The sequence below is a fragment of the Pecten maximus genome, chromosome 9 (assembly GCF_902652985.1).
Source record: "Pecten maximus chromosome 9, xPecMax1.1, whole genome shotgun sequence".
In the NCBI taxonomy this organism is placed as follows: domain Eukaryota; kingdom Metazoa; phylum Mollusca; class Bivalvia; order Pectinida; family Pectinidae; genus Pecten; species Pecten maximus.
In genome coordinates this window covers 36,082,421-36,103,221 of record NC_047023.1, presented here as the reverse complement: position 1 = coordinate 36,103,221, position 20,801 = coordinate 36,082,421, and the positions used below count along the sequence as shown (strand labels likewise).

At 34.1% G+C, this 20,801-nt stretch overlaps 1 protein-coding gene across 4 annotated transcripts in view; it reads left to right on the top strand.

The window, feature by feature from the left end:
• The window catches only part of LOC117334865 (furin-like protease kpc-1), a 148,399-nt gene extending 128,633 nt beyond the window's left edge, over positions 1-19,766 (top strand). The window contains exons 12-16 of one of the 4 annotated variants that reach the window (XR_004534242.1): positions 266-570; positions 5,368-5,499; positions 11,169-11,306; positions 11,688-13,091; positions 13,266-19,766. Coding sequence is in view for 2 of the 4 variants with exons in the window: in XM_033894696.1 (XP_033750587.1) it covers positions 266-570; positions 5,368-5,499; positions 11,169-11,306; positions 11,688-12,262 (1,150 nt within the window). In the remaining 2 variants the exon portion in view is untranslated. Of the gene's footprint in view, positions 1-265; positions 571-5,367; positions 5,500-11,168; positions 11,307-11,687 lie in introns of all 4 variants that reach the window. The other 3 variants (XR_004534241.1, XM_033894696.1, XM_033894697.1) reach the window with 3 other exon arrangements.
• Positions 19,767-20,801: the final 1,035 nt, after the last annotated feature.

Here is a 20,801-nt window from a genome sequence, read left to right as displayed (position 1 = left end):
CTTTACAGGAGATATTGATGAGTTCATGCCATTGGGCAACATCCACTTCATTTATGTAACATACTATTTGAAATATAAATTTTACATCAGGTTTTATAAGGTATATTTATTATCCCTTAGTCAGCTGTGAGTTATGAGAATTATTTGTCCTCTAATAACGTGGATTTCATGTCTTTTTGAAGTATGTTTGTCTTAACAATATCGTGATAAGCAGATATTACAATAATATATTGTATACTTAATCTTTTACAACTTTTGGTTTCAGTCGTCCGGTTCCAGCAAACACTAAAATAAGTGTGCCCCTACACACCGATGGTTGTATTCGTACTTTAAACCAGGTGAAATATTTGGAGCATGTCCAGGCCAGGATCACCCTGTGTGCTATGAGGAGAGGCGAGATCTCAATTTACCTTAGGTCTCCAATGGGTACACGTTCAACCCTCTTGGCCCGTCGACAAAGGGATCTTTCTCGTGATGGGTTTAACAACTGGGCATTCATGACTACTCACAACTGGGGTGAATACGCCAAGGGCACCTGGACTTTGGAAATTGAAAATGGCGGCAGTGCCAGTAAGTCATATGTATCTATTGTTTCAGTTAGATGTCTGTTTTTGCTTTTAATTCGTTTCCAGTGGTTGGCCTTTTAAACATGGTAAAGCAGTACATATGATGCTTCACAGTCTCCTGTAGTTGACTCTTCCTTATTTCTGATTTTTTTTTTATTTCTGTTTCATTTTTCTTTCCATTTCAGTTCAGATTTGCTTAGTTGTTTTACTTCACAATTTGTTTCTGCTATCAATGTGCATTGCAGTTTTCTCTTTTCAAAATGCTTACTCTGATAAACATTTACTGTGATAAACATTTACTGATAAACATTTACTGTGATAAACATTAATTATGATAAACATTTACTGTGATAAACATTTACTGTAATAAACATTTACTATGATAAACATTTACTTTGATAAACATTTACTGTGATAAACATTTACTATGATAAACATTTACTGTAATAAACATTTACTGTAATAAACATTTACTTTGATAAACATTATATTTACTATGATAGATATTTACTGTGATAAACATTTACTATGATAAACATTTACTTTGATAAACATTATATTTACTATGATAAACATTTACTTTGATAAACATTTACTTTGATAAACATTATATTTACTATGATAAACATTTACTATGATAAACATTTACTTTGATAAACATTTACTATGATAAACATTTACTTTGATAAACATTATATTTACTATGATACATATTTACTGTGATAACATTTACTAAGATAAACATTTACCAGGATAAACATTTATGAAACAGAAGAAATGGAGATAAAAATTCTAAATTCATCAGCCCAACTTACTAAAGGTGGTAATAAGTAAACACTTTATCTGTTCATACATCTGTCCGTACAAAGCTTGTGTACAGATATCTCATGAATCCCTGTACATACATCTGTCCGTACAAAGCTTGTGTACAGATATCTCATGAATCCCTGTACATACATCTGTCCGTACAAAGCTTGTGTACAGATATCTCATGAATCCCTGTACATACATCTGTCCGTACAAAGCTTGTGTACAGATATCTCGTGAATCCCTGTACATACATCTGTCCGTACAAAGCTTGTGTACAGATATCTCATGAATCCCTGTACATACATCTGTCCGTACAAAGCTTGTGTACAGATATCTCGTGAATCCCTGTACATACATCTGTCCGTACAAAGCTTGTGTACAGATATCTCATGAATCCCTGTACATACATCTGTCCGTACAAAGCTTGTGTACAGATATCTCATGAATCCCTTTACATACATCTGTCCGTACAAAGCTTGTGTACAGATATCTCATGAATCCATGGACAGATTCAGTTAACAAGCTCTGTACCTAATCAGATTTTGATGATTGTCAGTCAAGGGTCAAAGGTCACTCTCAACCACTTTAAAAAAAAAAGGGAATAAGGTATATGTGAGCCCCAGCTCGTCATTTAATAATCAATTTCCTGTCTGAAAAGAATAAGATATTATTCATTATTAGACATTACCTTTATTTACTTCAGTATCTGTTCAGAAGTGAAATCATTAATGTTCTTGTGCAAAGAAAAAAATGTGTTTTTGGTTACCTTTGTAACAGTTCTGGTGAGTCATATAAATTAGACAAATACTGAATATTATTTCTGTAAAGCTATCTTATGTCGCTCACACGATTACAGCCCACTATGTTGAAACAACACCATGACACACATGTAAACAAACGATAAACATGTACCCAGTTTGATATATATTTGATGAATAGAATCTTAAACTTGTGTCAGTTTTAAGCTTAATTTGATGTGGCAATTTCCTAAATACTTATGACATTCAAAATATTGGACTTACCATTCAATATTTCCATAAATTGCTATGTAGGATACTAAAATACAGAAAGAAAATTAATGTCATTTACACACTGCCTTTTCCGCATATCCATATCCTTAGTCTTATACCACTGAGCTAGGCATGCCTAAACTGACATTAGGTTACTGTACACAAGCAGTAGGAAAATTGCTTGCTTCTTTTCATTCATTTGCAATTAGAATTTCATCTTTCTTAGATTTTAAGTATATTTTCATTCAGTTGAATTTTCATTTAAAAATCTTTCATTTTTTCACCCTTTAAAAAAGACATTTAAAAAAGAAGCATGTTCACGTGCATGTGTGTGGTATTATTGTTTGATATGGAATGTAACAGGTTTATATTTGTTGATTCAATTGTTTATTATTTCATCTGGTGGAATGGAAGCATGTCTGTCTGTGTTGAGCATGTTTGACCTTGGTTGACCTTGGTTTTAAAGGAAAGTTTTTTCACTTGTGCTGGTTAAATTTCTGTAAACAAAATGTTAATTAAAATTCCTGCAAAATTTACAAAATTAATTCAACCTGTTTTATCAAAAGAGAATCTTCCTTATGTTCCATGATTACTCATTCATTACCGATAAATCTCATTCACTCATATGTTTCATTATCGCAGTTATTTGATACTAAATTGTCTGACTTCACACAATACTGTAAAGGTGCTTTATAAAATGGAGTTTGACTTAGAAATGAGATTTTCTAGTCGGTGCGTTTCTCAGAGGACCATCGGTCATTTAATTGATGATCGATTTGTGCCAGTTGTCCAAGGTAAGGTTTTCTCATTTCACTTCATAGCCTCCCTCATATCATTCTGTATGCATGCTTCCAGGGCCTACAAACCAAAATATCTTTGGATTCATAACAAAACTGATGTTTAAAGAACTTCGGGGTAATATGATCTCCTGTGAAATCAAATAATATATGTTTAAATGATGTCACACGAACAGATCATATTACAATGTTAATATGGAGATAGATAAATGAGATTGAATTTAGACTTTGAGAATGATATAGAAAGTTCGCCCAAGAATTGTCACAGGTCTTCTTGATCATGTGACATAAGAATCTGATTTTTTTTTTTTTTTTTTTTAGATTTGCAATGATACAGGTGCTCGTGTAATGTCCTCTCATATTTAAAACTTTCATTCATACCATAAACTTAAAAATCATATATATACAGTGCCTTAAAAGGATGAGGTGTTTCACAGAGAATATTTTGGGAAGTGAAAAACTTTGAAGGAATGCCCGATAGTCAATATTAAACCAATGAGTCGTTTCACTCAAGGTGATAAAGAACCTGAACAATATTAATTACATGCTTGTTTAGAATAATTTTGAGCTCTGTAGTTGAAAACTCATTGAGTCGTGTGCAAGCTGCCTGAAGTTATAGCATTACTGCCCTTTGTTTGACACATGATCCAGTCAAAGACATGTCTTCTATACTCCTTTAGGTGAAGGGTGGCATCATACTGAAATCAGTTAACCAATCATATGGGCCTTTGTGGGGGGGGGGGGGGGGGGGGGGATGTTAAAAAATGTGGTTAACTTACTTGCAATAGTTTACCCTGATGTTTATCATTCGCCATTATCATCCACTTTAATCATTCCAACAACCAATGTATAATGTTAATGGTGTACTCAAAAGGAAGATTCTTTTCTGATAAAGCCTTGGTTGGAAAATAATGATTTGAAAGCAAGCTAATGAAATTTCTAATTTTTTTCTCTTTTTTTTTTTGACAAACAATAAAACATCTGCGTTGATTTAATTGATGTTAAAAATTAGCACACGAAAATAAAAAACAGTATTTCTCAGAATTTTGAGTTTGGGAATTTTTATTTATTTATTTTTTTAATTTTTTCTTACAAAAAAAATATTGTTTAATGTTTTATTTGCCTTCTGATAAATATGATTCCTGCTTTCCTTCCTTCCTTGCTGTCCTTGCATGCAATGCACATCGCTTCTGCACCAGAACAAACAAGTTATATATTAACACTAACCAACCCTAGAACAATGTTTTCTTTCTCATTTCAAATACAAATTGATGTGCATTTTTAAAGTAATACATCAAATTCACTTGAGGAAAAATATCATCATTCTGTTTTTGACTTCATGATATTATGATTGAAGGGAAGTTAATGGCTTATACCGCTGTTTAAAATGGTGATTTTATGTAGTATTTTCCTGCAGAAATGTTTTCATAATAAATGTTTGAATTTGCCACATTATTAGCATTTGAAAATTTTATGCTTTTTTGGGGAAACGGACTTTAATAATTTAGCAATTGAATTAAAACAACATTTGCAAAAAGATTATAAGAAACAGTTGATTGAATATTCAATAATTATTTTTATTTTATAAAACAAGGGTAAGTGAAAAGATTTCTGATTAGACAATACTACCTCTGATAACCTTGGATTGGTTCCGATAACATCACCGATCTATAGAGGCTGAAGCCATGGTAGGGTCAATATATATGAAACTGTATAACAATGTATTAGTGATCCATAATAGTTAGTTATCATCAATATCTCAAATATTACAATGTAGTCCAGCCTTGTATATTTACAAGTACTGTATTTTCAGCACTGAAAAAAACTGACGGTCAAAAAAAAAATCCTGATTTTACTTTCAACAAAGATGATATAAATAATGAAACAAAGATTTCTGGCATTAGGATCCTCTCTTGTAAGAAGATATACATGTGCATTGTCCAATTTAGCTCTCCTGTATGCTATAAAAACCTCCCATTTTGAAATTTGTGAATATTTTTTTAGCTTTATACATTTTTGCTTAGTAAATGATGAATGTTTGACTATTGTTTACCCAATGTGATTTCCAAGTGTACTGTAAGGGAGTGCAGAAGGTACGGTACGTTTTGTAGTGGTGCCGTGGGCTACCAGTTGGTGACTTGACTACTAATACTTTGTGTTTTTGTCCATGTGTTTTGTTTACAGTGATTGCGGCTAAGTTAGAGGACTGGGTCCTGGTCTTGTATGGCACAGAAATGGATCCACTGCGCACAACCATCACCACCTCAACCACCACAAAGATTCCTCCCTTGAAAAATAATTCCCGACCCCGCAAAAGTAAACCCCTTAGCCCTTCCATCACAACTACCACCGAATCTACCTTTACACCCTATGAGTATTGGTCATCAAGGAATCATCATCCAATTCAAAAACACAAAGACCGAGACCCTTATCGTTATCCTTATAGAAAGGACCCTTGGCGTCCCCCTCCATTTTATCGCAATAACGATAATTTGAAACCTCCTCACATGTGCATTTTTGAAACTTTGGCCAAACGGAACAACATGTCTGCTTTACAATATATGAGGATGGTCCGAGGCAACCTAACGGCAGGCAAGGAAACCTCTCCTAGGCATGACTGTCTGTCCGTCCATCTTGGGCATGTCTGTCTCTCCATCCAGGCATGCCGATTTCTGTCCATAGTCTGTACCCCAGGCATGCCCTCTAGCCTCTCTCTGGGTGTAGGATGCACTCAGGCATGACCTAGTTTCAGTTTGTGACCGGTTCAAACTTGTCTGGCTTGTCGTTGAAGGCATGTGCCATCTCTTGTGTAATGGTAGTGTTCTCTGTGACCGTCTTCTTTCTGCTGTATTCAGTTCTTCTTCATTGTCATCTGAGTTTTAGGCTTGTTTTGCCTGGCACTTGTAGATCATTTCATTTCTTGGGGGTCATCTCAACCACTGTTAATAAAGCGCACCTGAGGTTTTGTCAATGTGAGAATGCACATGTTGGGATTGTACCTATCAGGAGGTGTCTGTTGACCATTATATTCCTACACAAATTTGCACAAGTTTATGATTATTATCACTAGGATTCACTTTTTTTACTTAGAAAAAAAAAGTTCCTTGCATTTTTTCCCTAAATGTAGTTGTGAGATGATCCCTGTATTTCTACTGCATGGCTTCCATCATTGTTGCACATGTTTTTTTCCCTCTATATATTTTATGCATGATTTGTTTGCCTCATTTTGATATTTCATGAATTTAGAGGTTAAACTTCGCTACAGTCATAAAAGACACCTAGTATATAGTCACTGTTGAGGTAGTTTCTGAATTGGTCATATAATTAAGTCAAAATTAGCCGATTCAGCTTGCCATTTAGAGTATGTTTTACCTTCTTAATGAAAAGTTGATACTTAAAAAATGACCAATGTTTATATGTGTATGAATATAAGTTGCACATTGCAGTCATTGACCTTTAACCCCTATCCAGCCTTCACCTCTGACCCTTTGCCATACTCCATGATCTTTCTAGCTTCATCCTTTTATTTTTATAAACTTTTGTTTTTTTTGTTTGTTCTTTTTTCTTTAATATTAAATTGCTGGTATTTATTGTAGTTCATTTTTTTGAATGAAATTTATTTGTATTACAATGACACTTTTGTATTTGTTTAAAAGTACTAAAGAATGGCTTAGATTCTATATATTAAAATGTTAAATAAAACATTTATCTGTATATATAATGCTGTAAGAATCCATATCAGTATAAATATAACCACTTATTTTAACCTGTAACTATGTACTCATTTCTATAGTCATGTGCATAACCGTAGATGAATGAAAGCATATACAAGTACAGACATGCTTTGGTTCTTGGTTGCAATTGTTTCCTCAAAAGGAGTTGCCTAATTCTAATACCTATCTCCAAATATTTGAAAACTATGGAGAAATTAATAACAGATCAGCCAGGCTGATGATGGTCATACAATATACCATAAGGAAAATTCTTTTAAGAACAGTGAAAGTTTACTTTCATTAAAAACAAAAACAAAACAAAAAAACATTGAGCCCAGTTCAAGTATTTTTTTAATTGCAAATTATCAAATTTGAACCAATTCTAGTAATCAATTTTTTTGTACAAATGTCTTCAGATAGAAGAGAATTACATTAGTTTCAAGAGGTAATTTTTTACAGAAATATTGCACTTAATTTGATGACAATTCCTGATTTGTCTTAGGACAGGTGACTTGAGGAAACAATACAAACAATTACTAAATTGTCTAGGATTGCTTACTATAATCATAGCATGTACCTCATATCAACATTAATCTCATCGAATGGTTAGGATTGAAATTCTCAAGTTCACAGCATCTAAGTGATATGTTAGATTTTGAAAAGGCGAAACTATCTAAAATAGTTTTATGTGCCATATTTATCCAGCAATAAGTCCAGGCCTGGTAATGATATCCAGTAAAATAAGCCAAGGCCTGGTAATAATATCCAGTAGTAAGTCCAGGCCTGGTAATAATATCCAGTAAAATAAGCCAAGGCCTGGTAATAATATCCAGTAAAATAAGCCAAGGCCTGGTAATAATATCCAGTAAAATAAGCCAAGGCCTGGTAATAATATCCAGTAAAATAAGCCAAGGCCTGGTAATAATATCCAGTAGTAAGTCCAGGCCTGGTAATAATATCCAGTAGTAAGTCCAGGCCTGGTAATAATATACAGTAAAATAAGCCAAGGCCTGGTAATAATATCCAGTAAAATAAGCCAAGGCCTGGTAATAATATCCAGTAGTAAGTCCAGGCCTGGTAATAATATCCAGTAAAATAAGCCAAGGCCTGGTAATAATATCCAGTAGTAAGTCCAGGCCTTGTAATAATATCCAGTAAAATAAGCCAAGGCCTGGTAATAATATCCAGTAAAATAAGCCAAGGCCTGGTAATGATATCCAGTAGTAAGTCCAGGCCTGGTAATAATATCCAGTAGTAAGTCCAGGCCTGGTAATAATATCCAGTAAAATAAGCCAAGGCCTGGTAATAATATCCAGTAAAATAAGCCAAGGCCTGGTAATAATATCCAGTAGTAAGTCCAGGCCTGGTAATAATATCCAGTAAAATAAGCCAAGGCCTGGTAATAATATCCAGTAGTAAGTCCAGGCCTGGTAATAATATCCAGTAGTAAGTCCAGGCCTGGTAATAATATCCAGTAAAATAAGCCAAGGCCTGGTAATAATATCCAGTAGTAAGTCCAGGCCTGGTAATAATATCCAGTAAAATAAGCCAAGGCCTGGTAATAATATCCAGTAAAATAAGCCAAGGCCTGGTAATAATATCCAGTAAAATAAGCCAAGGCCTGGTAATAATATCCAGTAAAATAAGCCAAGGCCTGGTAATAATATCCAGTAAAATAAGCCAAGGCCTGGTAATAATATCCAGTAAAATAAGCCAAGGCCTGGTAATGATAGTCAGTAATATAAGCCAAGGCCTGGTAATAATATCCAGTAAAATAAGCCAAGGCCTGGTAATGATATCCAGTAGTAAGTCCAGGCCTGGTAATAATATCCAGTAGTAAGTCCAGGCCTGGTAATAATATCCAGTAAAATAAGCCAAGGCCTGGTAATAATATCCAGTAAAATAAGCCAAGGCCTGGTAATAATATCCAGTAGTAAGTCCAGGCCTGGTAATAATATCCAGTAAAATAAGCCAAGGCCTGGTAATAATATCCAGTAGTAAGTCCAGGCCTGGTAATAATATCCAGTAGTAAGTCCAGGCCTGGTAATAATATCCAGTAAAATAAGCCAAGGCCTGGTAATAATATCCAGTAGTAAGTCCAGGCCTGGTAATAATATCCAGTAAAATAAGCAAAGGCCTGGTGATGATAGTCAGTAATATAAGCCAAGGCCTGGTGATGATAGCCAGTAAAATAAGCAAAGGCCTGGTAATGATAGCCAGTAAAATAAGACAAGGCCTGGTGATGATAGCCAGTAAAATATGCAAAGGCCTGGTGATGATAGCCAGTAAAATAAGCAAAGGCATGGTGATGATATCCAGTAACATAAGCAAAGGCCTGGTGATGATAGCCAGTAAAATAAGCAAAGGCCTGGTGATGATAGCCAGTAAAATAAGCAAAGGCCTGGTGATTATAGCCAGTAAAATAAGCAAAGGCATGGTGATGATAGTCAGTAAAATAAGCAAAGGCCTGGTGATGATAGCCAGTAATAAGCCCAGGCCTGGTAATAGGTATCATCCATCACTATTTTAGTTCTATAGAAACTTAATATTATCTCATTGTACTGTTCAAATTCAGTCTTGTGTGAAACAGATTTTGTTAGCCAGTGGACTTATTGTGGGATAAATGTGGTATGTAATGTAACATTTAACATGGCTGAGTTAGACTTCCAATACAGTAGAAATATATATATTTACAAAAAAATATATATTATTGATAAAATATAAGTACAAGACAAACACTGAAACAGATATTCTCACCGATAGATACATAAATACCAGTATACAAATATACAAGATAACAAGACCATTGTAGATAAAAAAAGAATACCAGCACAAATTAAAGATTTATCAGAAAAGAGTACTAGCACAATTGGGGAGACATAACGTAGCTATAGGCCAAAAGAATTTGCATATGCTTGCATAAGTGACCTTCATCCAATATTATTTTACGTATTTAAGTGTGTTATTGATATCTAGAATGAATCCACCAGCCAGGATATAAGTACAGAGAAAGTACACAGCAATTTTATGTAATGGGGGATAAGCATCGCAATTCATTAAGTTGTTACTCAGACAAATTAATTGTACATCATTAATCTCTCTCGGAAATGAGTTTAACGTGAAATAGAGACAGATAGTCGGGGGACAGACCCGTTATTGTAGAGAAGTGATGGTCGCAAGACCTCTCATTACATTATATTCCACCAACATACAATCTCAGTATAAAGCTTTCTGTGGCTGGTGTTGAGTAATGGACGGAGCTTTGTGGCCAGTTAGGTCTCTTAACAGTCTACATTATAGTGTCCTTTGTACACAGGTCGCTTAACACGTCTACTATATATCCTTTGTGTACATTTTACAAATATTTCAAAAGCAGACAATGTGAGAGTGACTTTTTTTACAATGTATAGATATTTGTAATGTCAGGATAGATTTCAAGTCAAAATGTTACATAGATATTGCTCAGGTTGTTTTTTATGGTTAGTATTTATATATATATATATTTATATATATATCTATATATATCTCGGTACAACTACGACACCAAATTCAAATCTATATCTTCCGATCACCAACACATAGTGTGATACATTGTGCTAATAAATAGATATATAACTTAGCAACACAAATGACGAAGGAAGACAACTTTTTGACTCGTGCCCTGACCGGGCCTCGAACTCACGATCTACAGCACCCAAGAACGCTGATGTGGCGCAGCAGTATAAGCTGCGGGTATTTCTGGCAAGGCGATTGGGTGCCATAGATCGTGAGTTCGAGGCCCTGTCAGGGCACGAGTCAAAAAGTTGTGTTCTATGTCTATATGTGATCGTATGTAATTTACCCGTGTCTTGATAAAGGGGCAGATTGCCCCGAAAATTCGACAATTTACTTGTCTGTACTGTCGTTGAATATCGTTAACGTATATATATTGATATTTACAAAACTCCAAAGAAAATGTATCACTATTGTATTATTGTCAAAAACACCAAAACTGTACTCAGAAACATAAATTTGCTAGGAATATATTTTTAGTACGTTTAAAACAGCATAACTACAGCAACCTTTTAACATACATATCTAAACATGGAGTTGAAATTATGTGTGACATTAACGAAAATTCTGCCTAATAAACAGTTTCCACATAACATCACTTAAAAAGTCCTGACTTAATTTATTGTTCAATAACATGTCCATAGTAAGGTTCAATTTTGGACAAAAATATCTGAGCTCTTTCAATTTTCCAATATTTCATTTCATCTGTTTACTTTCCAGCCGAATTAAAACAGTGGACACTAGTTGTCATGGGAACTGACACCCATCCTCAAAGCCGCAACATCACTGCACAGCCAGTTAAGCCGAAAAAAGAGCCAATCAAGTGTGCTGGCATCACTTCTCACGGCATATGTATAGGTAGGTATATTTCGGATAACGAAGGAGGAGGAGGGGGCACCAGGGGTTTTAGGATTACCAGGGGGAGGGGGCATCAATGGTTTCTAGGACTACCAGGGGAGGGGGCATCAATGGGTTTAGGATTATATTGCTTCTGTGAAATCTAGGGTACCTGAGGGTTTAAATATTGTTTCAGCGTAATGTTGGGTACCAAGGGGTTTGAATATTGCTTCTGTGAATGTGGGATACCAGGGGTTTAAATAATGTAAATGTAGAAAGGAGCTGAACCAGGGGTTGGTGATTTTCCCAAAAATATATAGACATTACCCTGTCACTGTCCTGTGCCAAATTTATCCCGACTATATATACCATCTCTATCACTGAAAATGTTACTTGTTTCAGAATGCCGTCCTGGATTTTACAAGTATGGTGATGGCTGTGTAGCCAGCTGTCCTGAGTTTTACTACGGTACCATGGAGACAGTACTGATAGATAGTAGCCACACTTCGCCTGATTGGTCTCCTCGGTACCAGAGACATGGCATCTGCCATGCCTGCAATGAAGCATGTCGGACTTGTAAAGGGCCATACGTTGAAGACTGTTTTCAATGTAGTGAGGGACACGAGATCAGAGAGGGGTACTGCCGTAAAAAGCTGATCATGAACTTCTTAGACCCAGATATGTTGAGTTTCTTTGTCTGGGTGATAATTCTATGCACGTCTGCCATCTTGCTATTTGGAGTGGTCTTCATTGTTCTACAAGCTCGAGACCACAACATCCTCTGCTGGCGTGGGGAAAAGGAGAGACAGTCAGAGGGGTCAAAAGGCAAATACCGTGACGTGCCAACTCGTCCTGCGGAGGACAGGGAAAGTGAAATAGATCATTACCACACTGTGTTACAAAACATTCACACACTTAACTCCTACAATAACTCCAAGTACAGCCTAAACCACAGTTACCCACCTTCGAGACATTGACAACAACTCCAGCCCCTGGCTACACTTCTTTGCCCTCAGCAGCGACAAGAACAGCCTGGCCCCCTTTGTGTTTGCCCGGCAGGACTGACATGGCTCAAACCATCTGAGATACGTGCTGAGGGTGAAATCTGTAGCACACAGGGTGCATCAATCATTACACAATTATGAGAGTTGTTATGTGATGTTATATATACTGATTATATATATATATGATTTGTTGATGGGTCTCCTACATTGAATGTCTGTACGAGCATGCCTGTCTTACTATAGAGAGCCTGTGCTGCGTGTCTGGGTATAGTAGTAGCAGACCAGATACGTTGTGTTTTCATTATCAATACTCTGTTTATATATATAGAATCTAGGTATTGTGTATAGCTGAACTATAGATCAGGTGTATGGCAGAACTATTATCTAAGTCATATACCTGTGTATGTATGACTAAGCTACAGTCTTTGTAGTCTGTATGACTGTGAACCATCGTCTAGCTTGTGTGTATGACTATCTTTATCGAGGTCAAGTATGTGATTTATGATATAGGTCAATTTAAGGCTTGATTGTATGATCTCGGTCAGGTTATGTTTTGACTGTTATTTAGGTCAATTTTATGGCTTAACCATATGATCTAGTTCAGGTGTATGTTTGGACTGTGAAATAGGTTAGTTGTATGGCTGGACTATAATCTAGGTCAGGTGTATGGCTGGACTGTTATATAGGTCAAGTTTATAGCTTGGCCATACTTTAGGTCAGGTGTATGGCTGGACTGTTATATAGGTCAAGTTTATAGCTTGGCCATACTTTAGGTCAGGTGTATGGCTGGACTGTTATATAGGTCAAGTTCATGGCTTGACCATACTTTAGGTCAGGTGTATGGCTGGACTGTTATACAGGTCAAGTTCATGGCTTGACCATACTTTAGGTCAGGTGTATGGCTGGACTGTTATATAGGTCAAGTTTATAGCTTGACCATACTTTAGGTCAGGTGTATGGCTGGACTGTTATATAGGTCAGTAGGTCAAGATCTTGCTGCACTATGATCTAGGTCAAGTTTATGAATTTATTTTCTTGACCACACAATAAATGACTGAGTGTGGAAATTTATCAGTTTATCTAGACAATATACAATTTTAGGGATACATTAATAGAGAAATGAAACTAAAAAGTTACAAGTTGACTATATAAGTAAAGTCTATGCATTTATTTAAATTGACTTGTTTTTCGGAAAATCAAGACATCAATATTGTTTTCTCATCATTAACATGTGTTTTCATTAAAGCAAATAGTGTCAATGGCCATCAATCAAAAGCTTACAAAAAAAGATTTGAGGATTGACAAGTTTTTGGGACCAGAAGGTATTATTGGAATGCTTGAAGAAATTTTTTGGTGATTAATTAATTCAACAATTCTGTTAGGCAATTTAGTGTGATCGAATAGCGACAGTGACTGAGGAAGTCTTTAGTTACATGTTGTTTTAGTATGTTGTGAGAAACATTACAGTATGTGTTATGGTATATAGACACAAGTCATTATAGAATTCCATAAATTATTTTTTGTTTTCAATACACTGGATGTTTGTATATTCTTTATCTTGATAGGTCAGACTTTGATAAACTGTTTCAGTTTGGAATAAAATGTACCTAACTTTGTATGTGTGTGTTTATTTAAAAGTTTTTATGTTTGTTAGTGAGCATTCGAGAGTACCACTATCAATTATGCGACACCAAATCAAAAAAAAAACATCTTGAGATTAAAATTCTCACTTTTGTATGTTTAGAAATGAATAATTATGTAGCAATAATGAAATACTTACAGTGTCAGGGATTTGCTATCAAGAAAGAAAGTGTTGAAAATTCAAGACCGATATTTTTGATTTAGCTTAAGGGTGCATTACTTCATTTTGTATTGGCTTTCATAATGGTCAACTTAATATATGCACCATCAATTTTAGCCATTTGTACGAACATATGAATGGATAATTTTAATCCCAAAACACAACCATTTTGGTTTGGAGTTATTGGTCATTCAGAAAAGGTTTCATCTTAATTTTTCTTGTTTTAACTATTGTATTGTTTTATTACCTAAACTAAAGTCCCAAACATTTTGTTGTCATTTTCACAGATTTTCAAAGTTATTTATTTACGGAGTATTTTTGTTAATTTTTCATGTGAGTACTGGTTTGAGTAGAGTTTTGATGATATACAACCATATTTTGCATATGTTATACAGATGTAAATAGTTCTTATTAATAATGACATTGTATTATTTTGTCTCCACAAATGACTTAAATGTGTATGTTGGATATGTTTTTCTCTTTCCTCTATTTGATATGGAGGCAATCCTGTTTTAAAACCTTCCCCCCCCCCCCCCCCAAAAAAAAAATATATATTGCCTTAAGAACAGGTTTTTTTTATTGTTTTTAAATGATCAATTTCTCATTTTGTCTTTTAGTCAGTATATTGATGTATCAATTCAATAATTTAATCTCAAGTTCAGGTTGATAATTTGAAGAATACTTTGAAGTTGATCATGCCATTTTAATTGACTGTTCTATTTACAGTATGTTGCAGTTTTTTTAAGAAAAATGTTGGGGGGGTTTCCCCGAGACAAATTAGTGGTTTGAAATCGAAAAATGATTTACAAGTATTTATTTTACGAATTTTACTTTTATTTTGTCAAATTAAAATTGGCCTCACAAATATCTCTTAAACAAGACTAGTTTTACGGAAGTATATGGACAGGTGTTGCATGTGGTCACTGTGAAGAAAAGACCTTTACTGGTCAGCTTTTTAAGGGAACGGTCAGTAATATTAATGTATAGTATACACTGATCGATGTACATTGGTGACCAGCATTTGGTAGTCTGCTCTTATCTCATTGGGACTGCTCAAACATTACTTATTTCATGTACAAAACTTCACGGGAACAATTTGTGAAATATATTTGCTGTGTGTGTTGTATGGTACGATTGTGAACATTTAAAGAAAAGCATTGTACATGTATATTGGATAATTGTTCCGAGACCTTAATATCCAAGGTCTGCTCCGTATAGAGTTGTGTGACGTCCATTTGTACTGTTATTGTTTTGGATTGGGTGATCCATCATTGGTGCTCTTGATTCCCCACCAACAATGTATATCAGATTCTTCCACTGTTAGTCGTATGAGCTGCCAACATGTGTATTTGTACGTTACTGTGTAGATTTGACCACAAGAATACTTGACCTGAATATTTCCACCCTGATCATAACCGACCAATATTATTGAAGATCTTATTTGTACTAGCTTGATAGTCGTGGGACCAGGCATTACAACTTAATTCGTTTGGTGTCCAGGCAATTCATATTTCTTTTTTCTGGAAGAACTATGTATGGTATGATAGAGAATCCATCTCAGCCAAAACAATCAGTATTTATAAATTCTATATTTCTCTGCTCACTATTTTTTTTTTTAATTCGGTGAATGTTAAATACGTGTGTACTATACTTTAACATTTTATTAGTCTTCTACAGGAACTGATAATAGGTGTTTTTTGCACACAGTCTGCAAGTTAGTGTCACCTTGACTAGTGCATATCTCCAAAAGTCTCACAAAAAATACAGAGTTATTGCCCTTTGACTAAACCTGTCTGCTTGTTCAGAGCATATCTCTCTATTACACACACAAACGTTTTAGCAGTGTATCGCATACAAAAGTGGGTCATATGTCCTGTGATATACGCAGTTTTGGCCTTCAGCGAATTTTGAATATAAATAGATATGTGAGGAACTGTCAATTGCTTGTAGATAGGATTGGGAAATAATATATTATAGCATAGTATGGTTAAATGAATTATTCGAAAACTTTATAAGGTCCATGAATATCATCGTGACAAACATATTACTGTGACGTAAAATGGTGCAGGATATTGAAAGGTCAGTATTGATTTATATGTGACCAGAAGCTTTTGTTTTTATGTGAATGAATACTTTGACGCAAAATATCAAGCACTGAAAAAGACGCATTATTCTGTGCCATTTTACATCACGGTGATATGTTGGTCACGATGATAGGCATGGACCCTGTACAGTGTACTACATTGTTAGATAAATGTGATTCTCTGTCATACCATCCAAACTCTTTGTAGTTTCAGTATGTAACCCAGTACAGGTAGATACAGCTCTTGTGAAAACTGTTACGTAATTTTTCTTGTGAAAAAAATTTTAACAGGAAGTCTACTCTTAGTTTTAATAATTGGTGGTTCAGTAAACAATACTGATATTTGCCCCATTACATGGGGTTATTTTCTTCAGCATTTCAAAAACAAATTTGAGAAATGAGTGTATTATTGACTGTAAACAGATGATTTGTATTGTGGATGTTAAGTTGTTGTCCATACAACAGCATTGATATGATACGTATATATTGATAGTAGATAATGTGTTAGTTCTAGGCCACCCTCTGCGAATGTCCTCAGTAGTCGCAGTGGTCACCCTCCAAACTTGTGAACGTATGTTGTTGTTGTTGTAGAATTGTGAAATATTATGTTGTTCCTTTTGGTGGTTAGTCGTTGTAGAAAAAGTAATGAGATGGACATCAAGATGACTTAAATTATTGTGTATGATGTCAAAATAATATGTTGCCTTTAAAAGTCGTTATGACGATCATGAGCATGTGAAAAACGATCATTCATCTATTAACAACTTGCCCATATATGGTCATGATCAGTAAGAGATATCCTCATCTGCATATTCCACCGGATTATATTTGGACAAAATATTGTCGCATCTTTAATTATATATCAATATATCCCATCAATACGTGAGCTTTAAGTTTTACATTTAAATGATGTAAATTTCCTTTCTAATTTATTTGCCCTTTGTTTTTCAGAGATGTATAAGCATGTCTAAATCATATTATCTAGAGAAGCTTGTACGAATGTTCATCAGCTAACCATACATTGTATACTTGATATTTCTGTATAAACTATGTAGTGAGATATCATTCTCTGGTACTGTCAAATAGGATATTTATCACCATTATTATCCATCGTGTATATCTTGTCTGGACCAGCAAAAACAGGATAGTCTCCTTTTTTTGACAGATTTTTATTATACTGTAAGATTTCAATAAGAAACTTTTTGTCATTCAGATTTTGTATTCTTCTAAATCTTGTTCATATTTTTATTACTGCTATCTAGCAGTAAAAAAAATGAATTTTCAAATTAAAAAAAAAACAATTAAATCACACTTCAGCATTAAATAGTCTAGATGGCTTGGTGCATCAATTCATAGCAGATAGTTACAGACTAGGCTATTAATTAAATTATTGTGTAAAACAACAATTCAATGAAAAGAAACAAACATGATGAATAGGTGATTACAGAATTCAGCATCATAACATCAAAAAAAATTGTATTTCTTTTTTGCATTTTTACTTTAAAATGTGTAGATATCTTGTGTTAACTCAGGGTTACTCTATATTGCAGATATATGTAGGAGCAGGACATATTGTCCGTGTTCTTATAACTCTAAATGCCACATCTTCGTAGAATATTGTAGCTATTTTAACCTTCTATTATAGTCAGACAAATATTTTACTAACACCTGCTGAATTCATTTATCTTTCCTTACACTTAAGAAAAATGTAGTTTATTGTATTTTATGAGATTATTTTAAAGATAAAACATTATCAGTATTGTATTATTGTTTAGTTCTCATTTTCCCAACAGGAACTTCTGTATGTAAAACCAAATTGAAAATATTTTATTTTTGTTTATAACTGCTTTTTAGATGTAATTACATATCTTTGACTGAAATTCAAGATATCTTAATAATTATATATGAAATATATTTCGCACAATTGTTATTTGTAAAGTTATTTAAAACATAGCCTGCTTTTGATAATGATTAGATAACCTTAGGGCCAAATCCTCTAGTCATTATGGTACATGATAAAGCATTGGCCTTTGACAATCAGTAACTGCCTCTGCGACCTCTTATATTGTTTATATACCGTATATGTAGATACTGGGTTATCTGCCCTTTAATTCCATATTTGTGTTGGGTAATCTCAATATGGACCATTATATACATGTTACACCTATTAGTTTGAAACTTTCACCATTACAAGGTACTTGATATCAAAAAGAGAACCGGCTATTCTTTTGAATTAACTTAAGATTTCTTTAGTGAAATGACTGTCTAGAGATGATGGGTCGTGTTCCTAAACTTATTTCATATCTGTTATTGTAAATTTATTGATTGATAATTCTAAAAATCATTATTTTAAGATAGTTTGGTAGACTCCTGAAATATTTTTTTTGTGTTATCATATCCTATGACTACTTTTCATTTTAGTTTTTTTTTTTTTTTTTGTAGAAGCCATTAGCATTTGTCCAGTGAGCAATTTGCTTTGTGATTTCTTTATGTAAAAGTTTTGGATTTTGCGGACTATTATTAAAGATGTAATATGCCATTTCTATGATGAGAATTTATGTTGTGAGAAGTTGTAATATTTAAGTTGTATATATGTTATGCAATATTCAATTAAACATTTAACATAACATTACCATATGATACTAAATCTACTTATAGATCTGGAAAAAAAACTCTTAAAATCTGTCACAACCATATATAAATATTAAATATTTACGATAATTTTATACTGAAAACTCTTAATTTTCAAACTATTTCTTGATATTTCACCAAATTCAATAGAATATTTAGTTTTGAACTTTTGTGGAGTAAAATAATGTTTTCTGTAGATACAATACAGATCAAATTCTCCAGAGAAATATTTTGGTAGCGCACATGACCCAATTTTAAAAAGTAATAATATTTGAATCCTTAATAAGCTGGTCAAACCTGTTTTCTCCCTGCTGTTCACACGTCATTTAATTTCTCTAGCTGTACCCACAACCACCATTATGCTTGCTGTGTCATGTACAACAACCCTGTAAGATACATTTAGCTTCTTAGCAGCCTACAGTGAATATTTGATGACCACCACCAAACCTCTGGTCATACTCTTTATCACTTAGTAAATCAACATTGCTGGAAGGTTTTACTCCACTGACTAGATAGACCACAGAGGTCACAAGTCTGCGAGACACATGATGTTCTTGTATCTAATACTTCTAGGGCTCTAGCACAATTCTGCGTGCATGAGAGTATCTAGAGCCAAATTTGTACGGTAATATTGTGCAATTCTTCAAATTCTGAATTGCCTCTACATTATATGCAAAACAATGACTGACCAAGGGTACTCTATTGAACACTTGGCTCAGACTATTGGCCGCTGGGGAGTCTACTGACGGAGGTTTTGTTGACCGTTGGGGTGTTTGCTGACAGTGCTATGTCGTAGAACAGCAGCAGCATTTGTTACTAGTGGTATTTCACCAGTATATATTGACTGCTGAAAATCATCAACAACTTTGTCCTCATTTACATGTAAATGATTTGTAAATTATTCTTCCTTGTGTAGCACTAAGAAATCATGATGTATACAAATAAATTCTTACAATGATAAATTACTGTTGTTTTTTATTCTTTGATCTAGTTGTTACTCTTATCCTGATAAAATTTGTTAGAATCAAAGGGTTACATTTTTGAAGAGTTATCTCCCCCTTTATAGATGGCATGTGAATGCAACCACCTGAATTTTGAGGATGGTATTTAAATTCCAATGTAACAATGGGTTCAAATGCAATTTCTGAATCATAAGATTTACAAATAATTTAAACTATAATAGTCTTAAACTAAATCCAGGAACTTTTCTCCACTTCTATTTACATGAAAATATATTTCATGCAAGCCATCTTGCTGATTTACGACTAATGACGTTAATCACCATGTCTGATATGATAAATAATGGATGCCGGCAATATGCCTCCATATCCATATCTCAATTATTGAATTAAAATGTTAGTGTTTCTTCCGTCTGTATTTCAAATCAAGGTCCTTCCAGTGGATAATAAGATTTATTTCAAAGTCTTTTATTGTTGGAGAAACAACAACACGTTAAAGCTAAGATGCATTACCTATTGCGTTCAGGTCTATTCTGGTAAAGATCTACCCTACTCTACGACTCCAAAGTAATTTAATTCATGTATAGTACTATATAATAAGCTGCTTTTCTTCAGTACATACTATGCATATAATTTATTTTTCTGCAGTCTTCTTGCAGGTTATATATTTCCCTGCAATAGCCTTTGTACATTGAACTATTGCCCCTTGTAACTGAAACATAGCTTTATATTACTGACTTAATCTCTTACCTCATAATTATATATAGAATTTTAATTATGGCATCACTTCACACAAATGGCATGTTAAAGATACCAGACTAGATAGAGAAATCTAATGATGTGTAATAAATTGATAGTCGACCTCAACATGACGCCAATATGTTGTGGGTCATATTCCATATTGAAATCAGAACCTAATATGAATAATGATGTAATGTTCACCAGCAATCAAATAAATGATAGCTTTATGTTTATATTAGTACTGCTATAGATGTGAACACAGTTCCATGGATCTATCAAAACAAATTAACGTAGTCT